Source organism: Prionailurus viverrinus, chromosome A3 (assembly GCF_022837055.1).
Source record: "Prionailurus viverrinus isolate Anna chromosome A3, UM_Priviv_1.0, whole genome shotgun sequence".
NCBI lineage: Eukaryota > Metazoa > Chordata > Mammalia > Carnivora > Felidae > Prionailurus > Prionailurus viverrinus.
This window is the reverse complement of record NC_062563.1, coordinates 28,693,277-28,716,361: the sequence shown is the minus strand read 5'-3', so window position 1 is coordinate 28,716,361 and position 23,085 is coordinate 28,693,277. Positions and strand designations below refer to the sequence as shown.

Below are 23,085 nucleotides of genomic sequence, written 5' to 3'. Positions count from 1 at the left end.
GCTTTCCGAGCAGAGCTGTTAATTTCTGACCTCCCAGACGCTAAGTCGCGCTTGCTGTCGGAACACAGTCCGCCCGGCCCCTCCGCTTTTGCAAGCCCGACTCGGGGGCTCTGCTTGGCCGGCGAGCCGCCCCTCCGCCCCGGCTCCCTCCCGCCAGTCCGTGGAGCGCGCACCGCCTCGCCGCCCTTCCTACCCTCTTCCGTGGGCCTCTCGTCTGCGTTTGGCTCCGGCGACTCTGTTCTGCTAATCCTCTGGCGGTTTTCTGGGTTATTTAGGCAGGTGTAGATGGAATCTAAGTGATCAGCAGGACGTGCGGTGAGCCCAGCGTCCTCCTAAGCCGCCATCTTGCCGCAACTCCTGTTCTCAGTTTTTAAGAGTCTCTTATGCTTTGGCTCTCTCCCACTCTAACCTCTTTTTTTTTTCCTTCCCCTCCTCCATGGGTTTCTGTTAAGTTTCTCAGGATCCACCTAAGAGTGAAACCATATGGTATCTGTCTTTCTCTGTATGGCTTATTTCACTTAGCATCACACTCTCCAGTTCCATCCACGTTGCTACAAAGGGCCATATTTCGTTCTTTCTCATTGCCATGTAGTAGTACTCCATTGTGTATATAAACCACAATTTCTTGATCCATTCATCAGTTGATGGACATTTCGGCTCTTTCCATAATTTGGCTATTGTTGAGAGTGCTGGTATAAACATTGGGGTACAAGTGCAGCTATGCATCAGTACTCCTGTATCCCTTGGGTAAATTCCCAGCAGTGCTATTGCTGGGTCATAGGGTAGGTCTATTTTTAATTTTCTGAGGAACCTCCACACTGCTTTCCAGACTGGCTGCACCAATTTGCATTCCCACCAACAGTGCAAGAGGGTTCCCGTTTCTCCACATCCTCTCCAGCATCTACAGTCTCCTGATTTGTTCATTTTGGCCACTCTGACTGGCGTGAGGTGATACCTGAGTGTGGTTTTGATGTGTATTTCCCTGATGAGGAGCGACATTGAGCATCTTTTCATGTGCCTGTTGGCCATCCGGATGTCTTCTTTAGAGAAGTGTCTATTCATGTTTTCTGCCCATTTCTTCACTGGGTTATTTGTTTTTCGGGTGTGGAGTTTGGTGAGCTCTTTATAGATTTTGGATACTAGCCCTTTGTCCGATATGTCATTTGCAAATATCTTTTCCCATTCTGTTGGTTGCCTTTTAGTTTTGTTGGTTGTTTCCTTAGCTGTGCAGAAGCTTTTTATCTTCATAAGGTCCCAGTAGTTCATTTTTGCTTTTAATTCCCTTGCCTTTGGGGATGTGTCAAGTAAGAGATTGCTATTGCTACGGCTGAGGTCAGAGAGGTCTTTTCATGCTTTTTCCTCTAGGGTTTTGATGGTTTCCAGTCTCACATTCAGGTCCTTTATCCATTTTGAGTTTATTTTTGTGAATGGTGTGAGAAAGTGGTCTAGTTTCAACCTTCTGCATGTTGCTGTCCAGTTCTCCCAGCACCATTTGTTAAAGAGACTGTCTTTTTTCCATTGGATGTTCTTTCCTGCTTTGTCAAAGATGAGTTGGCCATACGTTTGTGGGTCTAGTTCTGGGGTTTCTATTCTATTCCATTGGTCTATGTGTCTGTTTTGGTGCCAATACCATGCTGTCTTGATGATTACAGCTTTGTAGTAGAGGCTAAAGTCTGGGATTGTGATGCCTCCTCCTTTGGTCTTCTTCAAAATTACGTTGGCTATTCAGGGCCTTTTGTGGTTCCATACAAACCTTAGGATTGCTTGTTCTAGTTTCGAGAAGAATGCTGGTGCAATTTTGATTAGGATTACATTGAATGTGTAGATAGCTTTGGGTAGTATTGACATTTTGACAATATTTATTCTTCCAATCCATGAGCAGGGAATGTCTTTCCATTTCTTTATATCTTCTTCAATTACCTTCATAAGCTTTCTATAGTTTTCAGCATACAGATCTTTTACATCTTTGGTTAGATTTATTCCTAGGTATTTTATGCTTCTTGGTGCAATTGTGAATGGGATCAGTTTCTTTATTTGTCTTTCTGTTACTTCATTGTTAGTGTACAAGAATGCAACTGATTTCTGTACATTGATTTTGTATCCTGCAACTTTGCTGAATTCATATATCAGTTCTAGCAGACTTTTGGTGGAGTCTATCGGATTTTCCATGTATAATATCATGTCATCTGCAAAAAACGAAAGCTTGACTTCATCTTTGCCAATTTTGATGCCTTTGATTTCCTTTTGTTGTCTGATTGCTGATGCCAGAACTTCCAACACTATGTTAAACAACAGCGGTGAGTGGGCATCCCTGTCGTGTTCCTGATCTCAGGAAAAAAGCTCTCGGTTTTTCCCCATTGAGGATGATGTTAGCTGTGGGCTTTTCATAAATGGCTTTTATGATCTTTAAGTATGGTCCTTCTATTCCAACTTTCTCAGGGGTTTTTAGTAAGAAAGGGTGCTGGATTTTGTCAAAGGCCTTTTCTGCATCGATTGACAGGATCATATGGTTCTTATCTTTTCTTTTATTAATGTGATGTATCACGTTGATTGATTTGCAAATGTTGAACCAGCCCTGCATCCCAGGAATGAATCCCACTTGATCATGGTGAATAATTCTTTTCATATGCTGTTGAATTCGATTTGCTAGTATCTTGTTGAGAATTTTTGCATCCATATTCATCAGGGATATTGGCCTGTAGTTCTCTTTTTTTACTGGGTCTCTGGTTTAGGAATCAAAGTAATACTGGCTTCATAGAATGAGTCTGGAAGTTTTCCTTCCCTTTCAATTTTTTGGAATAGCTTGAGAAGGATAGGTATTATCTCTGCTCTACGTCTGGTAGAACTCCCCTGGGAAGCCATCTGGTCCTGGACTCTTATTTGTTGGGAGATTTTTGATAACCGATTCAATTTCTTCACTGGTTATGGGTCTGTTCAAGCTTTCTATTTACTCCTGATTGAGTTTTGGAAGCGTGTGGGTGTTTAGGAATTTGTCCATTTCTTCCAGGTTGTCCAGTTTGTTGGCATATAATTTTTCATAGTATTCCCTGATAATTGTTTGTATCTCTGAGGGATTGGTTGTAATAATTCCATTTTCATTCATGATTTTATCTATTTGGGTCATCTCCCTTTTCTTTTTGAGAAGCCTGGCTAGAGGTTTGTCAATTTTGTTTATTTTTTCAAAAAACCAACTCTTGGTTTCGTTGATCTGCTCTACAGTTCTTTTAGATTCTATATTGTTTATTTCTGCTCTGATCTTTATTATTTCTCTTCTTCTGCTGGATTTAGGCTGTCTTTGCTGTTCTGCTTCTATTTCCTTTAGGTGTGCTGTTAGATTTTGTATTTGGGATTTTTCTTGTTTCTTGAGATAGGCCTGCATTGCGATGTATTTTCCTCTCAGGACTGCCTTCGCTGCATCCCAAAGCGTTTGGATTGTTGTATTTTCATTTTAGTTTGTTTCCATATATTTTTTAATTTCTTCTCTAATTGCCTAGTTAACCCACTCATTCTTTAGTAGGGTGTTCTTTAACCCCCATGCTTTTGGAGGTTTTCCAGACCTTTTCCTGTGGTTGATTTCAAGCTTCATAGCATTGTGGTCTGAAAGTATGCATAGTATGATTTCAATTCTTGTATACTTATGAAGGGCTGTTTTGTGACCAGTATATGATCTATCTTGGAGAATGTTCCATGTGCACTCGAGAAGAAAGTATATTCTGTTGCTTTGGGATGCAGAGTTCTAAATATATCTGTCAAGTCCATCTGACCCAATGTATCATTCAGGGCCCTTGTTTCTTTATTGACCATGTGTCTAGATGATCTATCCATTTCTGTAAGTGGAGTGTTAAAGTCCCCTGCAATTACCACATTCTTATCAATAAGGTTGCTTATGTTTATGAGTAATTGTTTTATATATTTGGGGGCTCCGGTATTTGGCGCATAGACATTTATAATTGTTAGCTCTTCCTGGTGGATAGACCCTGTAATTATTATATAATGCCCTTCTTCATCTCTTGTTACAGCCTTTAATTTAAAGTCTAGTTTGTCTGATATAAGTATGGCTACTCCAGCTTTCTTTTGGCTTCCAGTAGCATGATAAATAGTTCTCCATCCCCTCACTCTCAATCTAAAGGTGTCCTCAGATCTAAAATGAGTCTCTTGTAGACAGCAAATACATGGGTCTTGTTTTTTTATCCATTCTGATACCCTATGTCTTTTGGTTGGCACATTTAATCCATTTACATTCAGTGTTATTATAGAAAGATACAGGTTTAGAGTCACTGTGATGTCTGTATGATTTATGCTTATAGTGATATCTCTGGTACTTTGTCTCACAGGATCCCCCTTAGGATCTCTTGTAGGGCTGGTTTAGTGGTGACGAATTCCTTCAGTTTTTGTTTGTTTGGGAAGACCTTTATCTCTCTTTCTATTCTAAATGACAGATTTGCCGGATAAAGGATTCTCGGCTGCATATTTTTTTTCTGTTCAGCATGTTGAAGATCTCGTGCCAATCCTTTCTGGCCTGCCAAGTTTCAAAAGAGAGATCAGTCACGAGTCTTATAGATCTCCCTTTATATGTTAGGGCACGTTTATCCCTTGCTGCTTTCAGAATTTTCTCTTTGTCCTTGTATTTTGCCAGTTTCACTATGATATGTCGTGCAGAAGATCGATTCAAGTTACATCTGAAGGGAGTTCTCTGTGCCTCTTGGATTTCAATGCTTTTTTCCTTCCCCAGTTCAGGGAAGTTCTCAGCTATTATTTCTTCAAGTACCCCTTCAGCACCTTTCCCTCTCTCTTCCTCCTCTGGGATGCCAATTATGCGTATATTATTTCTCTTTAGTGCATCACTTAGTTCTCTAATTTTCCCCTCATACTCCTGGATTTTATCTCTCTTTTTCTCAGCTTTCTCTTTTTCCATAACTTTATCTTCTAGTTCACCTATTCTCTCCTCTGCCCCTTCAATCCGAGCTGTCGTCATTTCCATTTTGTTTTGCATTTCGTTTAAAGTGTTTTTCAGCTCCTCCTGACTGTTCCTTAGTCCCTCGATCTCTGTAGCAAGAGATTCTCTGCTGTCCTCTATACTGTTTTCGAGCCCAGCGATTAATTTTATGACTATTATTCTAAATTCACCATGAGAGACTCTTAATGACAGAGAACACACTGAGGGTTGATAGAGGCAGGTCAGGGATGGGCTAGAGGGGTCTTGGGTATTAAGGAAGGCACTTGTTATGATGATTACTGGGGGCTGAATGTAATTGATGAATCACTGAATTCTACTCCTGAAACCAATATTGTACTGTATGTAAACTAATGAGAATTTAAATAAAACTTTGGAAAAAAAATTACTCTGCCCTATAAGTCATGGGGATAAACGTACAGCACAGGGAAATACAGTCAATGGTTTTGGAATAATGTTGTATGGGGACAGACGGTGACTACACTTACTATAGTGAGCATTGCACAATGCACAGAATTGTCATAGTGCTATGTTGAGCACCTGAAACTAATACAGCACTGTATGTCAAATTTGATAATGACAATTTTTTAAAACTATTTTAAAAATAAATTTTGCCCTGGAGCAAAAACAAAAATATTGGATCCATACATAATACATATTTGGGCAAGTGATTTTTGACAAAAATGCCAATGCAATTCAATGTGGAAAAGCTAGCCTTTTCAACAAATGGTGTTGAAATAATTAGATATTCATATGTAAAAAGAAGGAGGAGGAGAAGGAGAAGAGGAGGAAGGACAATCTTGACCATTTCCTTCTAACATACACAAAATTTAATATTGCCTTAAAAATATTACCTTATAGAAATATTACAATACAATATACACAAAAATACTAAGAACAAATTTATATGATCCGATGGGTCACAGACATAAATTTACATCCTAAAACCATAAAACTTCTAGAAGAAACTGTGGGGAAAAAAAACAAAACTAAATCCTAATGATCTTGGGTTGGGAGAGACATTTTTAGATAAGACGCAAGAAGTGCAATCGATAAAAGAAACCATCGATCAATTTGACTTCATGAAAGTTTCAACTTTTATTCTTCGAAAGATACCATTAATGAAAAGAAAAAGAAAGTTACCGAGTAGGAGAAAATATTTGCCAAGAGAATCTGCTCAAGGACTTGTATCCGGGACAGAGGTGGGCAAGTTACAGCCGGCTGTTGGTGCAACTCAAGTTTTATTATCTGTGGCTTCTTTCAGACTGAAACATCAGACAGAAGTGATAGTGGTCCGGCCCTGACGGCCCACAGGCATAAAGCATTTACTGTCTGGCCACAGTTTGCCGACACCAGAGAGAGAATATTTAAAGGATTCTAACGATAAAATGGCAAAAAGACAAAGAATCCCATTTTTTAAATGCACAGATTTGACCAAACGTTCCACCAAAGAATATCTACGAGCAGCCACAAGGGTTTCGCTTACCCAAAATGTATTTAAAAAAAAAAAAAAACTGCTCTAATTAGGACAGCTTTAGAACACATTTCGATACCTCTTTTTGGGCAAACCTTCCCACCTGGTCCTGTCGCTTGGGACGGCTGCAGCTCTCCTTGGCTCACACGCATTTGGGAATCACGCTGTCAACTTTTATCACAAACCCTTTTACAAATATGGCTTGATTGCACTGTCTTTATATATTCATTTGGGCAAATTGGCATCTTTCCGATACTGAGCTCTGCAACTCACAGACATGAGATACCTCAATTCCCTCGTTAGGGCTGTCTTTACTACTTTCCAGTTTCTAGTATAGCATCTTTAAAAATTATTTATTTTAAACAATTTAAAACTTATTATTACTGTTTACACTGGGTTTGGGAGGCTGTATAGGATTATAAGTGGGTTTTAACATCGATAGTCTGTCCAGTGAACTAATCAAACTCGTACTAGTGCTCATAGCATGGACATTCTCTTATGTGAGCTCTTATAACGTCAATCAACTCACCCCAGATTAGCTTTTACCTTCATCAAAGTTACATACGCACACGGCTTACGAGGTAAATGGTTCTATACACACTACCTGTGAAAACTGGAGCCTCCTACCTTCCACGGTTTTCCACCCCAAAGGCAACAATTTTGCGCCCTTTTCTGATGATTTTTAACTGATTTTTCTAGAAGTTACAGGCAGGTCTCTTATAGCATGCTGACACTGTCACTTCTAGACATCTCCCTCTTAGGCATTATTCACTGATGTCCCACCGTGGATGACGAGAATACAATGGTCTGTTCTCTGGACCCTGTGCCACATACCTTAATTTATTTTTATTTTTAGTGTTTTTATTTATTTTTGAAGGAGAGAGAGACAGAGCATGAGTGGGGGAGGAACAGAGAGAGAGGGAGACACAGAATTCAAAGCAGGCTCCAGGCTCTGAGCTGTTCAGCAGAGCCCGACGTGGAGCTCGAACCCACGAACCGTGAGATCATGACCTGAGCCGAAGTCGGACGCTTAACCGACTGAGCCACCCAGGCACCCCCACGTTAATTTTGGCTAATGTCATAGTCATTGAGCAGATTATAATGACAAAGACCTTGTGTTTTATAGCTCAATCTTGTAACATCCCCAGCTTTTGTTTGTGTCTTTCTGCTCATGTGTATTTGGTGTAAACACCACCACATTCAGGGTACAGAACAACTCCATGGCCGCAAAGTTTCCGTTGTGCTGGCTTTTCAGAGTGCCCACCCGCCCCACCACACCAAACCTCTGGCACATGCCCATCTGTTCTCTACAACTTCGACAATGTTGTGTAAGTGGATTCCCACAGTACGTGACGTTTTGAGATTGATTTTGTTCACTCAACATAATGCCTTCGGAAACTTACAAGTTGTGCACATGTAAATAATTTATTCCTTCTTAGCGCTGAGAAGTATTTCCTGGTATGAATCCACTAGTTTGTTCAAGCATTCCCTAATTACTGGACATTTTGGATGTTTCCCTTTATTTCCTATGACAAAGAAACATGCTTTAAATATTCATGCAAGGTTTTTGTGAGGCCATGGTATTCTCTGCTCAGATAAATGCCTGGGAGTGTGATTTATGGGACATATAACCAACTTCCTCTTTCTTTGGTTGGAGGAGAGCACATACAAATTCTTTTATTTTATCAATTTTTTTAAGTAATCTCTACACCCAATTTGGGGGCTCAAGATGGGGGCAGGGGAGGCCCACTGGATGGGGACAGAGGCCCCATGTAGGAGGGAACCATCATTTCTCCTGGGCCTCTCCACTCTCTCTGAAAAAGAAAAGAGGACCCTTCACCAAGTGAGGCCTTCTCTGCCTGACTTCTGTTTCACAATCTAGAAGCAGATTGCTGCCTCACAGCCATCACCCCACCATAGGTGCTTCCTCTTAATCACGGAAGGAAGCGGGGTTTTTTCACCACAGAACAGAGGCCCATTCTCCCCAGCACACATATTTGCACAGAGAGAGGGTCCTCAGGCCACCATGATGTTGGCCCCTGCCTCCGGGCCCCACCTGCCTCCTTACCTGCTGCTGGCTCTGCTGTTGGGACTCACAGGTAAGCACTGCCTTGGGATACAATCCCCTCTTCCTGATCCCACAACATCTCCCATGTCCCTGGACATCAAGGGCTTCCAGGTAACCAGAGGTGTGCTACCCAGGGCTGCCACAGAAGACCAAGGACTGGGTGTCATCTGAGAGCAGGAAATCGGGGATCTGAGCATTTCCTCTATGCATCCGTCACCTACAGCTTGTTACCAGAGGCATCCAGACAGTGGAGGCTTCCATCTGTCACAAGGACAAGTTTGTAGGTATTAAATGATCTAATTCTCACAACACCCCTGCCTGATAGCTAGGACTGTACTCTCGATTGGCAGATGGAGAAACTCAGGCAGAGAGTGGAACTGGCCCAGTGTCACCTACCTAAGTCAGTACAGCTGCCGGGATTCACGTCCAGGCCACCCAGCTCCACGGTTCATTCTTTTCACCGTGTTATGCTTCTTGGCTTCTCGGTGGAGGCTAACTAAACAAACATCAGAAAATACAGAGAGGGAAACAGAAGAAGAGGCATCACTTTGCACACTCCGAGGTCTCCAGAGTTCCAGTTCTGCTGTGTGTCCTCCCAAACTTTGGTTAACGATGTGTTGGATGTTTCCTATGTGCCATATATTTTGCTGAGTTTTTAACCTGTATTACAATTTCATTTGATCCTCAAAATGATCTATATACTAGCTGCTAGGCTACACTTAATACATACCTGGGAATGCACTTGTGTGTGTGAATGTGCATACATATGGGACATTTGACAACACTCTCCTTCTTGTTCTCTTCACATCACATCCACTCTATGTGCAATGCACACTGAGGGGTGCCTGGGTGGCTCAGTCGGTTAAGCGTCCGACTTCGGCTCAGGTCACGATCTCGCGGTCCGTGAGTTCGAGCCCCGCGTCGGGCTCTGGGCTGACATCTCAGAGCCTGGAGCGTGCTTCCGATTCTGTGTCTCCCTCTCTCTCTGCCCCTCCCCCGTTCATGCTCTGTCTCTCTGTCTCAAAAATAAATAAATGTTAAAAAAATTTTTTTTTAAAAAAGAAATGCACACTGAACAGGTGTTTGGTTCCCTGTCTCTCAGCTACTCACCCCCTTTTTCTACTTTTCTAAACTAACTGCTCACTCACTACCAGGTATTGGGACAAGCAAACTTCCCTCTAGGTAAAATGAGAAATTTGTGCATTACTACCTTGAAGGTCCTCCTCCATGCTGGACTGGGATGGGGAGGAAAGAAGGGGGTAGAGTATGTGGGGACTCCTGCCTGTATGATCTGCACCTGCAATTCTATTCATATTCACATCCTGATCCCAATCATCTAGTGTCAGCTGACGCCTACATGCCTCAAGAAATCTCATGTGTAATAGCTTTCCAATTTCCTGAGCACTCACCATATGCAACACCCACTTGGAAATGCAAGTGTCTGTTATGTCCTGTGATCTTTGTATCCAAGGTAGACACTACGTCCCCCCTAGCTCGCAGACAAAAAAGGAGGCACAGAAAAGTCCCAGGTCACTCGGTAGTGAATGGCAGGGTGATGATTTGCACTCAGGCAGTCTGATTCTAGATCTCACAGGCTTAACCATGGCTCTTCTCAAACCCTACGGCCCCACTTCCATCCCCATAAGGTTTCTGCAGATCTGCCAATGGGTGGAGGGAAGGGTGGGATGTGGGGAAGACAGAGCATTTGTGGTTTGCTTCTCTCCGGCTCCTCCACTGCCTGGGTATATGCAAATGTTTCCCCCAAGTCTTCTTCAGGGGAAACCCAGATTCTGATATATTTTTCCAAGAAATTCTCCACTGAAAATAGATGGCAGGGCCTCAGAAAGGGGTTATACTGGGCAATTCACACATGACCCAAATATTTACTGGATAATTCCTAGGTGCCAAGAGCTGTTACATGAGCTTAGGGCATACTGGTTATTAAAAGAGGGAAAGCAGTGGCCCTCACGGAAGTTGTATTGTAGTGGAGAAAAGGAAAAGAAACAACAGACATACCAAATAAGTAAATCACATAGTATACTAGAAAGTGATGAGTGTTAAGGAAAAAGATGACAGTACAGCTGGAGAAGACAATGAGAGACTCTTCAGGGTGGGATGTATTTAAAGAGGTAGCCTGGGTGGGCATCACTGAATGGGGAGTTTAGAGCAAAGATTACAAGAAGTTGGGGTGTGAGCCATGTGATCTTCTGGGGAAAGAACCTTCCCGAACAGCACGGGAACAGCAGGAGAGTAGAATCCTCCTGTTCTGTTTAAGGGTTTGGGCTTTCACTCTTGAGTAAAATGGTTGTCACTGCAAGGTTCTGAAGACAGAAATGACATGATCCACCATGACTTTTAACTTATGCTAGCATTTGGTTGAGATTAGACACCATAGGGCACAGACAGAAGCGACTAGAGCGTTCAAGAGTTCGTCGTGTTCGTGCAAACAAGGAAATGCATTTTGCACCCAGACAGCAGCCAGGAGAGAAAGGGGAAAGAGGTCAGATTGTGGGTACAGGCAGAAGGGAAGACAACAGGATCTCCTGATGCATAGGATTTGGGGTGGAAAGAGAGGTTGGTTCCCAAGGGCTTGGCCCTGAGCATCTTGGAGAATAAAGGTGCCTCATCTGAGATGTACAAGGATGTGGGGGAAAACCGAGGAGTTCAGTTGGGGGCAGTGTTAACAGTGAGAGGTTTGCTTCCATCTAAGAAAGAAGTTGAGTCCTGGTTGGACGTACAAATCCAGAGAGAAGGAGCAAGGCCTGGCCCCATGATGGAAATATGAGAATTATAAACACACAGATGGCAGAGTCGACACGTTTCCTTGGCTCCTCTTGACGCTCTGATCCCTCTCACCTCTGCCCTCCCTTGTTTTCTCCATGCCTCCCTCCCATATGCAGTCCTACTTCTTCCCATTTTTGTTTAGCAGTTCAGCTTCATAGCCCCAATCTCCTTCTCCAGACTCACAAACCAAAGTACCCGATCTTCCTGGCACATGCAAGACTTGCCAGTAATAGCGTGGTCTCTCCTTAGGAGACATGTTTAGTTGCAAATACCGCTAACTGCCAGGGTTTTACCAGCTCACACGCTGCAAGAACGAACCACAAATTTTCTCCCCGAGGAGTAGCTGAGAAATAAACAGAACACAGGATGTAAGTGTGGTGTCGCAGCAACCTGCTCCTCTGATTTATATCCTGCTGAAGTTTTTAGGACATCTCAAGTAAGAAGGAATGATTGGTATTCCTCTAGGTCTCCAGCCACGGGATTGTCACGGAGGCGGTGAAATCCACCTGCATAATCTGGCCCCTGAAGTTCAGTGTTGGCCCCAAACGTGACTGGTGTCCCTTCAAGGCATAACTCATTGTCCAGACACAGCCGACCATCCACAACTCTGTTGAGAACATGAGTTTGGAGCCTGCTGTTGCCCTTGCTTTAGTTACTCCCGTGGTTCTATCTCCCCCTTCAAGGGCAATTTTCTCAAATCTACCAGCCCCTAGAACAACACATTTTCTCTTTCCTTGAGTCATTTAGTCCAATTCAAAGGCACTACATGGGGTGATCCCCTTATTTCAGTACGTATTTCTTATTGTGCTAAAATACACATAACATAAAATCTGTATCATATCAACCGTTTTTAAGGATACAATTCACTGGTATTCACATAGTTGTGAAGTCAGTAGTACTGTACCTTTCAGGAATTTATTCAACATCCTAAGCAGATACTCTGCACCCATTAAGCAAGAATTCCCCACACCTTCTTCCTCCACAGCCACCGGTAACTTCTATTTTACTTCCTTGTGTCTATGAAGCTGTTTCTTCTAGATACTTCACGTAAGCGGAATCAAGTATTTGTCCTCATCTCTGGCATATTTCACTTAGAATGATATTTTTGAGGTTCATCCAATTAGGGAACATATCAGGTGGCCATTCTTAATAAGGCTGAAAAACATTCCATTGTATGTGTCTACATCAACATTTTGTTTATCCATTCATTTATGCATAGATATGAATTCTTTCTGCTACCTTTCGGTTATCATGTATCATGCTGCTATAAACATGGATGTACAAGTATCTCAGTACGTACTTTTAACTCGGGGGTATTTACCTAAGAGTGGAATTGGTTGACCCTGTGGTAAATTCTACATGAACACGAACACTGTTTCCAGAGTGGCTACACCATTATATATTCCTACCCATGACATACAAGAGTTGCAATTTCTCCATAGCTTACTCAATCTTTATTTTCTGAAGTTTAATTTTCTTGTATTCATTTTGGTGTTTCTTTCTTTTGTTTTTGATAAAAGCTATTCAAAGGGATTGTGGTTTTGATTTTCATTTTTCTAATGACAAGTGATGTTGAGCATCTTTTTATGGGCTTATTCACTGTTTGAATATCTTCTTTGGAGTAATAGCTATTCTAGTCCTTGGGTCATTTTTTAATTGAGCTGTTTGTTATTTTGTTGTTGAGTTGTAGGAGTTCTTTACATATGTTGGTTATTAATCCTGTCTCAGACATAGGCTTGCAAATACTTTCTCTCCTTCTGTAAGTTCTCCTTTCACTTTTGATATCGTCTATTGACTTTTGCTGTGCAAAAGTTTTTAATCTTGATAAAGTCCAAATTGTATATTTTTTTATTTGTTACTTGTGTTTTGGGGGTCATACGAGGACATCATTCCCTAATCCAATATCATGAATTTTGTCTACAGGTTTTTTTCTCTGAATTTTATAGTTTTAGTTCTTACATGTATGCTGGATCAACATAGTGCTGGGTCCTTCATCCAATTTCAGTTCATTTATCTATATAGAGAAAGGTGAGGGTTCAACCCCATTCTTTGCATGTAGATATCCAGTTTTCCCAGCAACTTGTGTTGAAGAGTCTGTTCTTTCCCCTGTTGCATGATCTTGGCACTTTTGTCGAAAATCATTTGACCATGTATGTGTGGGTTTATTGCTAGGCTTTCTATTCTATTCCATTGCTCTATATCTCTATGATATTTTCAGTACCACAGTAATCTGACTATAACACTTTGTAGTAAGTTTTGAAATCAAGAAGTGTGAGTTCTCAGAGGAACTAACATGGCAGGGAAGTAGGGAGACCCTGGGCTTTCATAGTTCTCCAAACACACCTATATTGAGGTCAGATCACTTGGAACACCCAAGAAACTGATCCGTGCAGTGGCAGAAGGATCTCCTCAGTTGCAAGGAGACAGTGTGGCAGGTGTGAGGTATGTGGACGTGAAGTGGGTGAGAGAAAAATAGTGTTGCCATGGAGAGGAGGGCAACCCTTTCCACGGAGACAGAAAAGGGAAAGAGAGATGGGTTGAAAAAGTGCAGCATCGAATTTGCACAAGAGGAAAAGCTCTCTGGAGCATGGACTGTGGAGAAGGATGTACTGAGTGTCACAGGGATTTTTTGCAAACAGCATTTGGAACTCAAACTCTGAGGTTTTGGAAGTGCATGACTTTCTCTGGGTGGAGGTGTGGTGTGAGCTCCTGGGGAGAAATGATTTGGCCTGGGAGCGTAGGGATCTCCAAGGTGCATTGGAAAAAAACATTCCCCTTCCTGGAGCACTTTTGGAAGAGGGTATATTGCTTCTCCGAGGACCAAAGACCTTGCATGCATCAGTGAAAGGCCTTTCATTATCAATGGACAAAGATACATCCAAGGGGAATGTAACTTTTGCTGCTTTTTGCTGTGCTACACCATAGATTTCATGCACTGTGCAGGCAGGGGACTATTTTTGAGGGACAAGGGACTCCAGATACAGTCTGGAGAGGCTCTACCCCTGGAGGACAGGACTGGATCAGCATAGTGCTGGGTCCTTTAAGACTTCAGGTTTTGAATCCCAGTCCCATACCAAAGAAAAAAAGGATTTCTATGGTGCAGGGCAATTTGAGTGCCTTCATTATTCTGTGAGGGTTGCCTGAACAGCGGGAAGTGTGAGATCCCCAGTCCTGGGATGAGATTGGGGTGGTGCCATTCCCTCCCCCCTTCTCCCCACGAGAACACGATGGGACTTCAGAGAGCAGTGCAGCGGCCGCCAGTGGAAGTGGGACCTACTCACACAAAACCCCGTCTGTCCCCACCCCGGCTCTGGGTATGACAAATGCTTATTTACTAGGGCAAGACTGACTCTGACCCAGGCAGCCAGCCTCTCCTTCACAAGACCAGCTCAGCCAGCTCCCTCCAGACATGAATTGTACTAAAGATTAAGTGCTTCAAAATGACACCTACGATTTCCACTAGTTACGATGAGTTAAGATGGCAGAGAAGTAGGGGGACCCTGGGCTTTCATAGTTGGCTCAAACACAGCTATATTGAGGTCATGATATTGGATAAGGGAATGATTTCTTGGATATGACACCAAGTATTCCCAGTACTTCTGGAAATAGGATAAAGCTTACATTTTTCCTTTTATTTCTTTCTTCCTTTTTTCTTTTGGAGTCAGCCTCATGGTTTCTTGCTTCCCCCCCCCCCCCATTTACTTTTCTAGCTCTTTCGTTTTTAGATAAGGCTTTTTATTTTTTTTCTTTTCTTTTTTCTTTTTTTCCCCTTTCTTTTCCTTTGGAATCAGTCTTAGTTTTTTGATTCTCCTCCCCCCCTTTTTTTGTTTCTTTATTTTTGTCTTGTTTTCTTACCTTCCCTTTTATTTTCGGAGGAGATCAGCCTTTTGGGTTTGTCTTGGTTTGTTTTCAGGCTTTTTTTCCCCCTGACTTTTCCAGGCTTACTTCAACACACAAATCAAAGCATACCTAGTTAAAGGTCTAAAGAATCCCCACTACAAGCAAGGAGGATCTCTGCAGAAGACTTAACAGTGGGAAAGAGCAGCCAAAACACAATGTCAGAGTGCACACAGCATACACCAGAGACATTTCATGAAGTTCTAGGCCCTGGACAGTGTATGACATATTTTGAATATAGCAGTACTCTTAGGTGCTGGACACTTTACAAGCTTTTAAAAGATGCAAAAAACAGAAAATTAGCAAAATGACAACACAGAGGAATATTCCCCAAAGAAAGTTCAAGAAGAAATCACACACAAGGACTTGCTGGAAACAGATATAAGCAATTTCTCTGAATCCCAATTTAGAATAACAGTCATAAGACTACCAGCCGGGCTTGGAAAAAGCATAGAAGACACCAAAGAAAGCCTTGCTGCAGAGATCAGAAACCTAAAATCTAATCAGGCTGAAATAAAAAATGCTATAACTGAGATGCAAAGCCGACCTGATACAGTCACAATGAGGACTGAAGAAGCAGAAGAGATAATAGGTGAAATAGAAGATAATTTATGGAAAATAATGAAACCAAAAAAGAGAGAAAGGAAAGGAAATCAATAAATCATGAGGGGGAGACTTAGTGAACTTAGTAATTCCATAAAGCAAGGCAATATCCCTACTCCCCAATAGGAGTCCCAGAAGAAGAAGAAAAGAAAAGGGTTTATTTGAACAAATTATAGCTGAAAACTTCCCTAATCTGGGGGAGGAAACAGGCATTCAAGTCCAAGAGGCACAGAAAACTCACATCAAAATCGACAAAAACAGGTCAACACCTGAACAGCTCATAATGAAACTTGGAAAATGCAAAGAGAAAGAGAGAATTCTCAGAGCAGCTAGGGACAGAGGGTCCTTAAACTACAAGGGTAGACACATAAGGGTAGTAGCACACCTGTCCACTGAAACTTGGCAGGCCGGAAGCGAGTGGCAAGAAATATTCAATGTGCTAAATGGGAAAAATATGCAGCCAACAATTCTTTATACAGCAAGGCTGTCTTTCAGAACAGCAGCAGAGATAAAGACTTCCCAAGACAAACAACAACTGAAGGAGTTTGTGACCACTAAACCAGCCCTGCAATAAATTTTAATGGGGACTCTCTGAGTGGAGGAAAAAATAAAAAAGATCAAAGCAACAAAGACTACAAAGGGCCAGAGAACATCACCAGAAACACCAACTCTACAGGTAGCACAATGGCACTAAATTTATATCTTTCAATAATGACTCTGAATGGACCAAATGCTCCAATCAAATGGATTAAAATGGGTTAAAAAAAAAAAAACAAGTTCCATCTATATGCTGCCTAGAAGAGACTCACTATAGACCAAAACACACCTGCAGATTTTAAGTGAGGAGGTGGAGAACCATCTGGCATGCTAATGGAGATCAAAACAAAGCCAGAGTAGACATACTAATATCAGACAAACTAGATTTTTAAACCAAAGACTGTAACAAGAGATGCAGAAGGGCATTGAATTCTAATTAAGGGATCTATCCATCAGAAAAAAAGATCTAACAATTTTAAATATTTATGCCCCCAAATCGAGAGCACCCAAATAGGTAAATCAATTAATCACAAACATAAAGAAACTCATTGATAATAATACCTTAATTGTAGGGACTTTAATACCTCACTTACAGCAATGGACAGATCATCTAAGCAGAAAATCAAGAAGGAAACAATGGCTTTGAATGAAACACTGGACCAGATGGACTTAACAGATATATTCAGAATATTTCATCCTAAAATCGCAAAATACACATTGTTCTTGAGAGCACGTGGAATGTTCTCCATATACTGGGTCACAAATCAGCCCTCAACAGGTACAACAAGATCATGATCATACCATGAATATTTTCAAATCATAATGCTATGAAACTTGAAATCAACCACAGAAAAAATTTGGAAAGTTCCTAAATAAACTGAGATTTAAAGAACATCCTACTAAAGAATGAATGGTTTAACCAGGAAATTACAGAAGAAATAAATACATGAAAGCAAATGAAAATGACAATACAGCAGTCCAAACCATTTGGAATGAGACAATGCACTGCAATGCAGGCCTATCTCAAGAAGCAAGAAAGGTCCGAAATACACAATCTAACCTTACACATAAAGGAGACATAAAAGGAGCAGCAAATAAAACTTAACACCGGCAGAAGAAGGGAAGTAATGGAGATTAGAGCAGAAATAAATGATATAAAAGCAAACAAATAAAAAAGTAGAACAGATAGAAGCTTCTGGGTGGCTCAGACAGTTAAGTGTCTGACTTTGGCTCAGGTCATGATCTCACAGTTCGTGGGTTTGAGCCCCGTATTGGGCTCTGTGCTGACAGCTCAGAGCCTGGAGCCTGCTTCAGATTCTGTGTCTCCCTCTCTCCCTCTGCCTCTCACCGGCTTGCACTCTGTTTCTCAAAAATGAATAAACATTATAAAAAAACAAATATACAAAAAAGTAGAACTGATCATTGAAACGAAATCTTTCTCTGAATGAATAAACAAAATTGGGGGCGCCTGGGTGGCTCAGTCGGTTAAGCGTCTGACTTCGACTCAGGTCGTGATCTCGCGGTCCATGAGTTCAAGCCCCGTGTCGGGCTCTGTGCTGACAGCTCAGAGCCTGGAGCCTGCTTCTGATTCTGTGTCTCCCTCTCTCTCTGGCCCTCCCCCCATTCATGCTCTGTCTCTCTCTGTCTCAAAAATAAATAAACGTTTAAAAAAATTTAAAAAAAAAAAAAGAATAAACAAAATTGATAAATCCCTAGATTTATTAAAAAGAAAAAAAGGGGGGCCCAAACAGATAAAATCACGAATGAAAGAAGATAGATCACGACCAAAAGAATAGAAATACAAACAATAATAAGAGAATACTATGACAAATTATATGCCAACAAACTGGGTAATCTGGAAAAAGTGGTTAAATTCCTAGAAACTCAAATACTACCAAAATAGAAATAGGAAGAAACAGAAAATTTGAACAGATCCATAACCAGCAAAGAAATTGAATCAGTTATCAAAAATCTCCCAACAAACAAGACTCCTGGGCTAGATGACTTCCCAGGGGAATTCTACAAGACATTTAAAGAAGAGTTAACACCCATTCATCTCAAAATGTTCCAAAACATAGAACGGAAGGAAAGCTTCCAAACTCATTCTACAAAGCCAATAGCTCTTATTCCAGAAACAGACAAGACCCCACTAAAAAGGACAATGACAGGCCAAATAGCCCTGATGAACCTGGATGCAAAATGTCTCAACAAGGTGCAAGGAAACTGAATTCAAAAGTATATTAAAAGAATTATTCACCCTGCTCAAGTGGGAATTATTTTTGGGCTGCATGGCTGGTTCAATACTCACAAATCATTCACCATAATATGCCATATTAATAAAAGAAAAGATGAAAAATATATGATCCTCTCAATGGACGCAGAAAAAGCATTTGACAAAACACACATCCTTTCTTGATAAAAACCCTGAAGAAAGTAGAGAAAGAAACATACTTCAACATCATAATGGCCATATACAAGGACCCACAGCTAGTATTATTGTCAGTAGGGAAAAACTGAGAGCTGTCCCCTAAAGTCAGGAATTCGACAGGGGTGTCCACCCTCACCACTGTTATTCAACATAGTACATAATATTCAACATCGAGCCTCATCAATAAGACAACAAAAAGAAATAAAAGACGTACAAATTGGCAAGGAAGAAGTCACACTTTCACTCTTCTCAGAGCAACATGATACTCTATGTGGAAAATCTGAAATATACCACCAAAAATTTGCTAGAACTGATCATGAATTCAGCAAAGCCACAGAATATAAAATCAATGTACAGAAATCGGTTGCATTTCTATACACCAATAATGAAGCGGCAGAAGAGAAATCAAAGAATAAATCCCATTTACAATTGTATTTAAAAAAAAAAAAACATAAGGTGCCTAGGACTGAAGCTAACCAAAGAGATAAAATATCTATTTGCTGAAAACTATAGAAAGCTTATGAAAGAAATTGAAGAAGACACAAAGAAATGAAAAAACATTCCATCTTCATGGACTGGAAGAACAAATACTGTCAAAATGTCTATACTGCCCAAAGCAATCTACACATTTAATGCAATTCCTATCAACATAACACTAGCATCCTTCTTAGAGCTAGAACAAACAATTCTAAAATTTGTATGATACCAGAAAAGACCCTGAATAGACAAAGTAATGTTGAAAAAGAAAACTAAAGCTGGAGGCATCACAAGTCCAGACTTCCAGCTCTATTACAAACCTGGAATCATCAAGACACTATGGTACTCCCATTAAACCAACACATGGATCAATGGAACAGAATAGAGAACACAGAAATGGACCCACAAATATATAGCTAAATAATCTTCGACAAAGCAGGATAGAATATCCAATGGAAAAAAGGCAGTCTCTTCAGCAAATGTTGCTAGGAAAACTGGAAAGCGATGCGCAAAAAAATGAACCTGGACCACTTTTAGACCATTCACAAAAATAAATTCAAAATAAATGAATAACCTAAGTGCGAGACAGAAAACCATCAAAATCTCAGAGGAGAAAACAGGCAGCAACCACTTTGATTTCAGTCACAGCAACTTCTTACTACACATGTCTCCAGACGCAAGGGAAATAAAAGCAAAAATGAACTATTGGGACGTCATCAAGATAAAAATCTTCTGCACGGTGAAGGAAATAATCAACAAAACTAAAGGGCAACTGACGGAATGTGAGAAGATATTTCCAAGTGACATATCAGATAATCTATAAAAAACTTATCAAACTCAACACCGGAAAAACAAATAGCCCAGTGAAGAAACGGGCAAAAGACATGAATAGATACTTTTCAAAAAAAAAAATCCAGATATCTAACAAACACATGAAAAGATGCTAACGATCACTCATCATCAGAGAAATACAAATCAAAAACCACAATGAGGTACCAACTCACACCTGGGAAAATGGCTCAAATGCACAACACAGGAAACAACAGATGTTGGATGGATGTGGAGAAAGGGGACCATTTTTGTAGCGTTTTTAGGAATGCAAACTGGTGCAGCCATTATAGAAAACAGTATGTAGGTTCCTCAAGAAATTAAAAATAGAACTGCCCTGTGACCCAGCAATTGCACTACTAGGTATTGATACAAAGGATACAAAAATGCTGATTCAAAGGGACACATGCACCCCAATGTTTATAGCAGCGCTATCAACGATAGCCAAATTATGCAAAGAGACAAAATGTCCATCAACTGATGAATGGATAAAGAAGATGTGGTATATATGTACAATAGAATATTACTGGGTGATCAAATAGAATGACATCTTGCCATTTGCAACAGCGTGGATGGAACTAGGTGTATTATGCTAAGTAAAATAAGTCGGGCAGTGAAAGACAAATATCATATGATTTACTCATATGTGGAAACTAAGAAATAAATTCCACATTTATTGAACATAGGGAAGGGAAGGAAAAATAGGATAAAAACAGAAAGGGAGGCAAAACTCAAGAGACTCTTAAATGCTGAGAACAAACTGATGATTGTTGGAGGGGTGGTGGGTGGGGAGATGGGCTAAATGGGTGAGGGCCAATAAGGAGGGCACTTGTTGGGATGAGCACTGAATGTTATATGTAAGTGATGAATCCCTGGGTTTTACTCCTGAAAACAACACTACACTGTATATTAACTAACTTGAATTTGAATAAATAAATTTTTTAAAAAAGGATATGAATTCTCCAACTATGTTCTGTTTAAGGATTGCTTGATGATTGCGCTCCCTTGAGATCATATATGAATTTTTAAGGGCTTCTGAAATTTGCAAAAAAAAAAAAAAGGTGATTGTATTGAATCTGGAGATCGTTTTAGGTAGTATCGATGAACTCTTCCAATCCACAAATGGTATTTGTTTTTCCATTTCTTTATATCACATTTCATTTCTTTCCACAATGTTTTGTACTTTTTGGCATACAGGCCTTTGATCTCCGTGCACAAACTATTCCTATATATTTTATACTTTTTGATGTTTGCGTAGTGGAATGGTTTGCAAAATTCTTTACGATTGTTCATCAATAGCATGTACAAATGCACCTGATTTTTGACTGTTGGTTTTGTATAGCACAAATTAGCTGATTTCATTATTATCTCTAACAGTTTGTTTTTACACATGGAAACTTTAGGGTTGCAACGCATGAAATCATGTCATGTGCAAAGAAATACTTTCACTTATTCCTTTGCAATGTGAATGTTATTTCTTTTTCTTGCCTAATTGCATTCTCTAGGATTTTTAGTATTGTGTTCAATGGAAGTGCTGAAAAGAAGGCATCCTTGCCTTGTTCAGATTTCCACCATCAAAGGTGATGTCAGCTATAGGTTCTTCATATATGACTTTATATTTTGTGTAAGCTTCCATCTACTCTGAGTTTTTTTTCTTGTTTTTATCATAAAAAAGTTGACTTTTGCCAAATAATTTTCTGCATCAAATGATGACTATGTTATTTTTTTCATTCTATAAATGTGGCCTATCACACTGTATAATTTTCATATGTTGAATCCTTCTTACATTCCAGAAAGAAATTCCACTTGGTCATTGTGTATAATTCTTTTAATATGCTGTTGAGTTGTAATTGCTAATGTTTTGTCAAGCATTGTCACATCAATATCCAGACAAGACACTGGTCTGTAGTTTTGTTGTAGTGCCTTTGTTGGCTTTGGTCTCAGGATAACACTGCCCTGAGAATGAGTCTCAGGATGACCCGAAATAACTTAGGAGTCTTCCTACCGCTTTTATTTTTGGGAATACTTTGAAAAGGATTAGTGTTAAGTTTATCTTTCAGTGTTTGGAAGAATTCACCAGTGAATCTTCATGATCATGGGCTTTTCTTTGTTGGGAAATTGTTGATTGATTCAAACTCCTTACTAGCGATATTCTATTCATTTTTCTAGTCTTCATTATTCAGTCTTGGTAAATTGTATGTGTCTAGAAATTTGTCCATTTACTCTAGGTTTTCCAATTTATCGGTGTACAATTGTTTGATGTACTCTTTTAGAATCCTGTGCATTTATAGAAAAATACTTAATAATGTCTTTCTCTTATATCTGATTTCAGTTAATGAAATCTTCTCAATCTCTCTCTGTTAATCTAGCTAAAGTTTTGTCAACTACGTTGGTTTCTGAAGAGCTACTCTTGGGTTTACTGATTTTCTCTGTTGTTCATGTATTCACAATTTACTTATCTCTACATTAGTCCTTTTTATTTCCTTCATTCTGCTTGCTTTGTGTTAATTCTTCTTCTTTTCCTGATTTATTAAGCTATATACTTGTTAATGACTTGTGATCTTTCCTCTCTTTAAATGTCGGCATTACAAATATAAATTTCCCTCCATGGTGGCTTTCAGTGCAGAGTGTAGGTTTTGGCATGTTGTATTTCCATTTCCATTCATCTCAAGGTGTTCTCTAATTTCCCTAAGAGTGTGTCCTTGTATTTCAATACATTGGAGAAGATTCAATTTCACTTCTGTTGTTGATTTCTAGTTTTATTTCACAACTCTCACCAGTTCACTGCTTGAAAAGCCCTTCTTCCAGATTGCAGTATGGTGCCTTCTCAGCCGTATAATTTGGACTCATACAAAGGTTTTGTTTGTTTGTTTGTTTGTTTGTTTGTTTGTTTTGTTTCGTTTCATTTTTTATGGTAACTGGTTTCTGTAACAATCTGGGGAGACATGTGTGGGAGACAGGACAATGGCTTCTCCAAGATGACCACATCTTAATATACATAAAATGTGAATATTTTTCTTTATTCAGCCTAAGAA

At 40.2% G+C, this 23,085-nt stretch overlaps 2 protein-coding genes across 2 annotated transcripts in view; both read left to right on the top strand.

The window, feature by feature from the left end:
• LOC125161921 (signal-regulatory protein beta-1-like) overlaps positions 1-23,085 on the top strand; it is a 96,694-nt gene that overhangs the window by 35,536 nt on the left and 38,073 nt on the right. The gene's annotated exons all lie outside the window — the stretch shown is intronic.
• Positions 7,490-23,085, top strand: part of LOC125161919 (signal-regulatory protein beta-1-like) — a 24,870-nt gene continuing 9,274 nt past the window's right edge. The window contains exon 1 of the mRNA XM_047852246.1: positions 7,490-8,527. Within this exon, the coding sequence (XP_047708202.1) occupies positions 8,455-8,527 (73 nt within the window). The 5' untranslated portion in view covers positions 7,490-8,454. The remainder of the gene's footprint in view (positions 8,528-23,085) is intronic.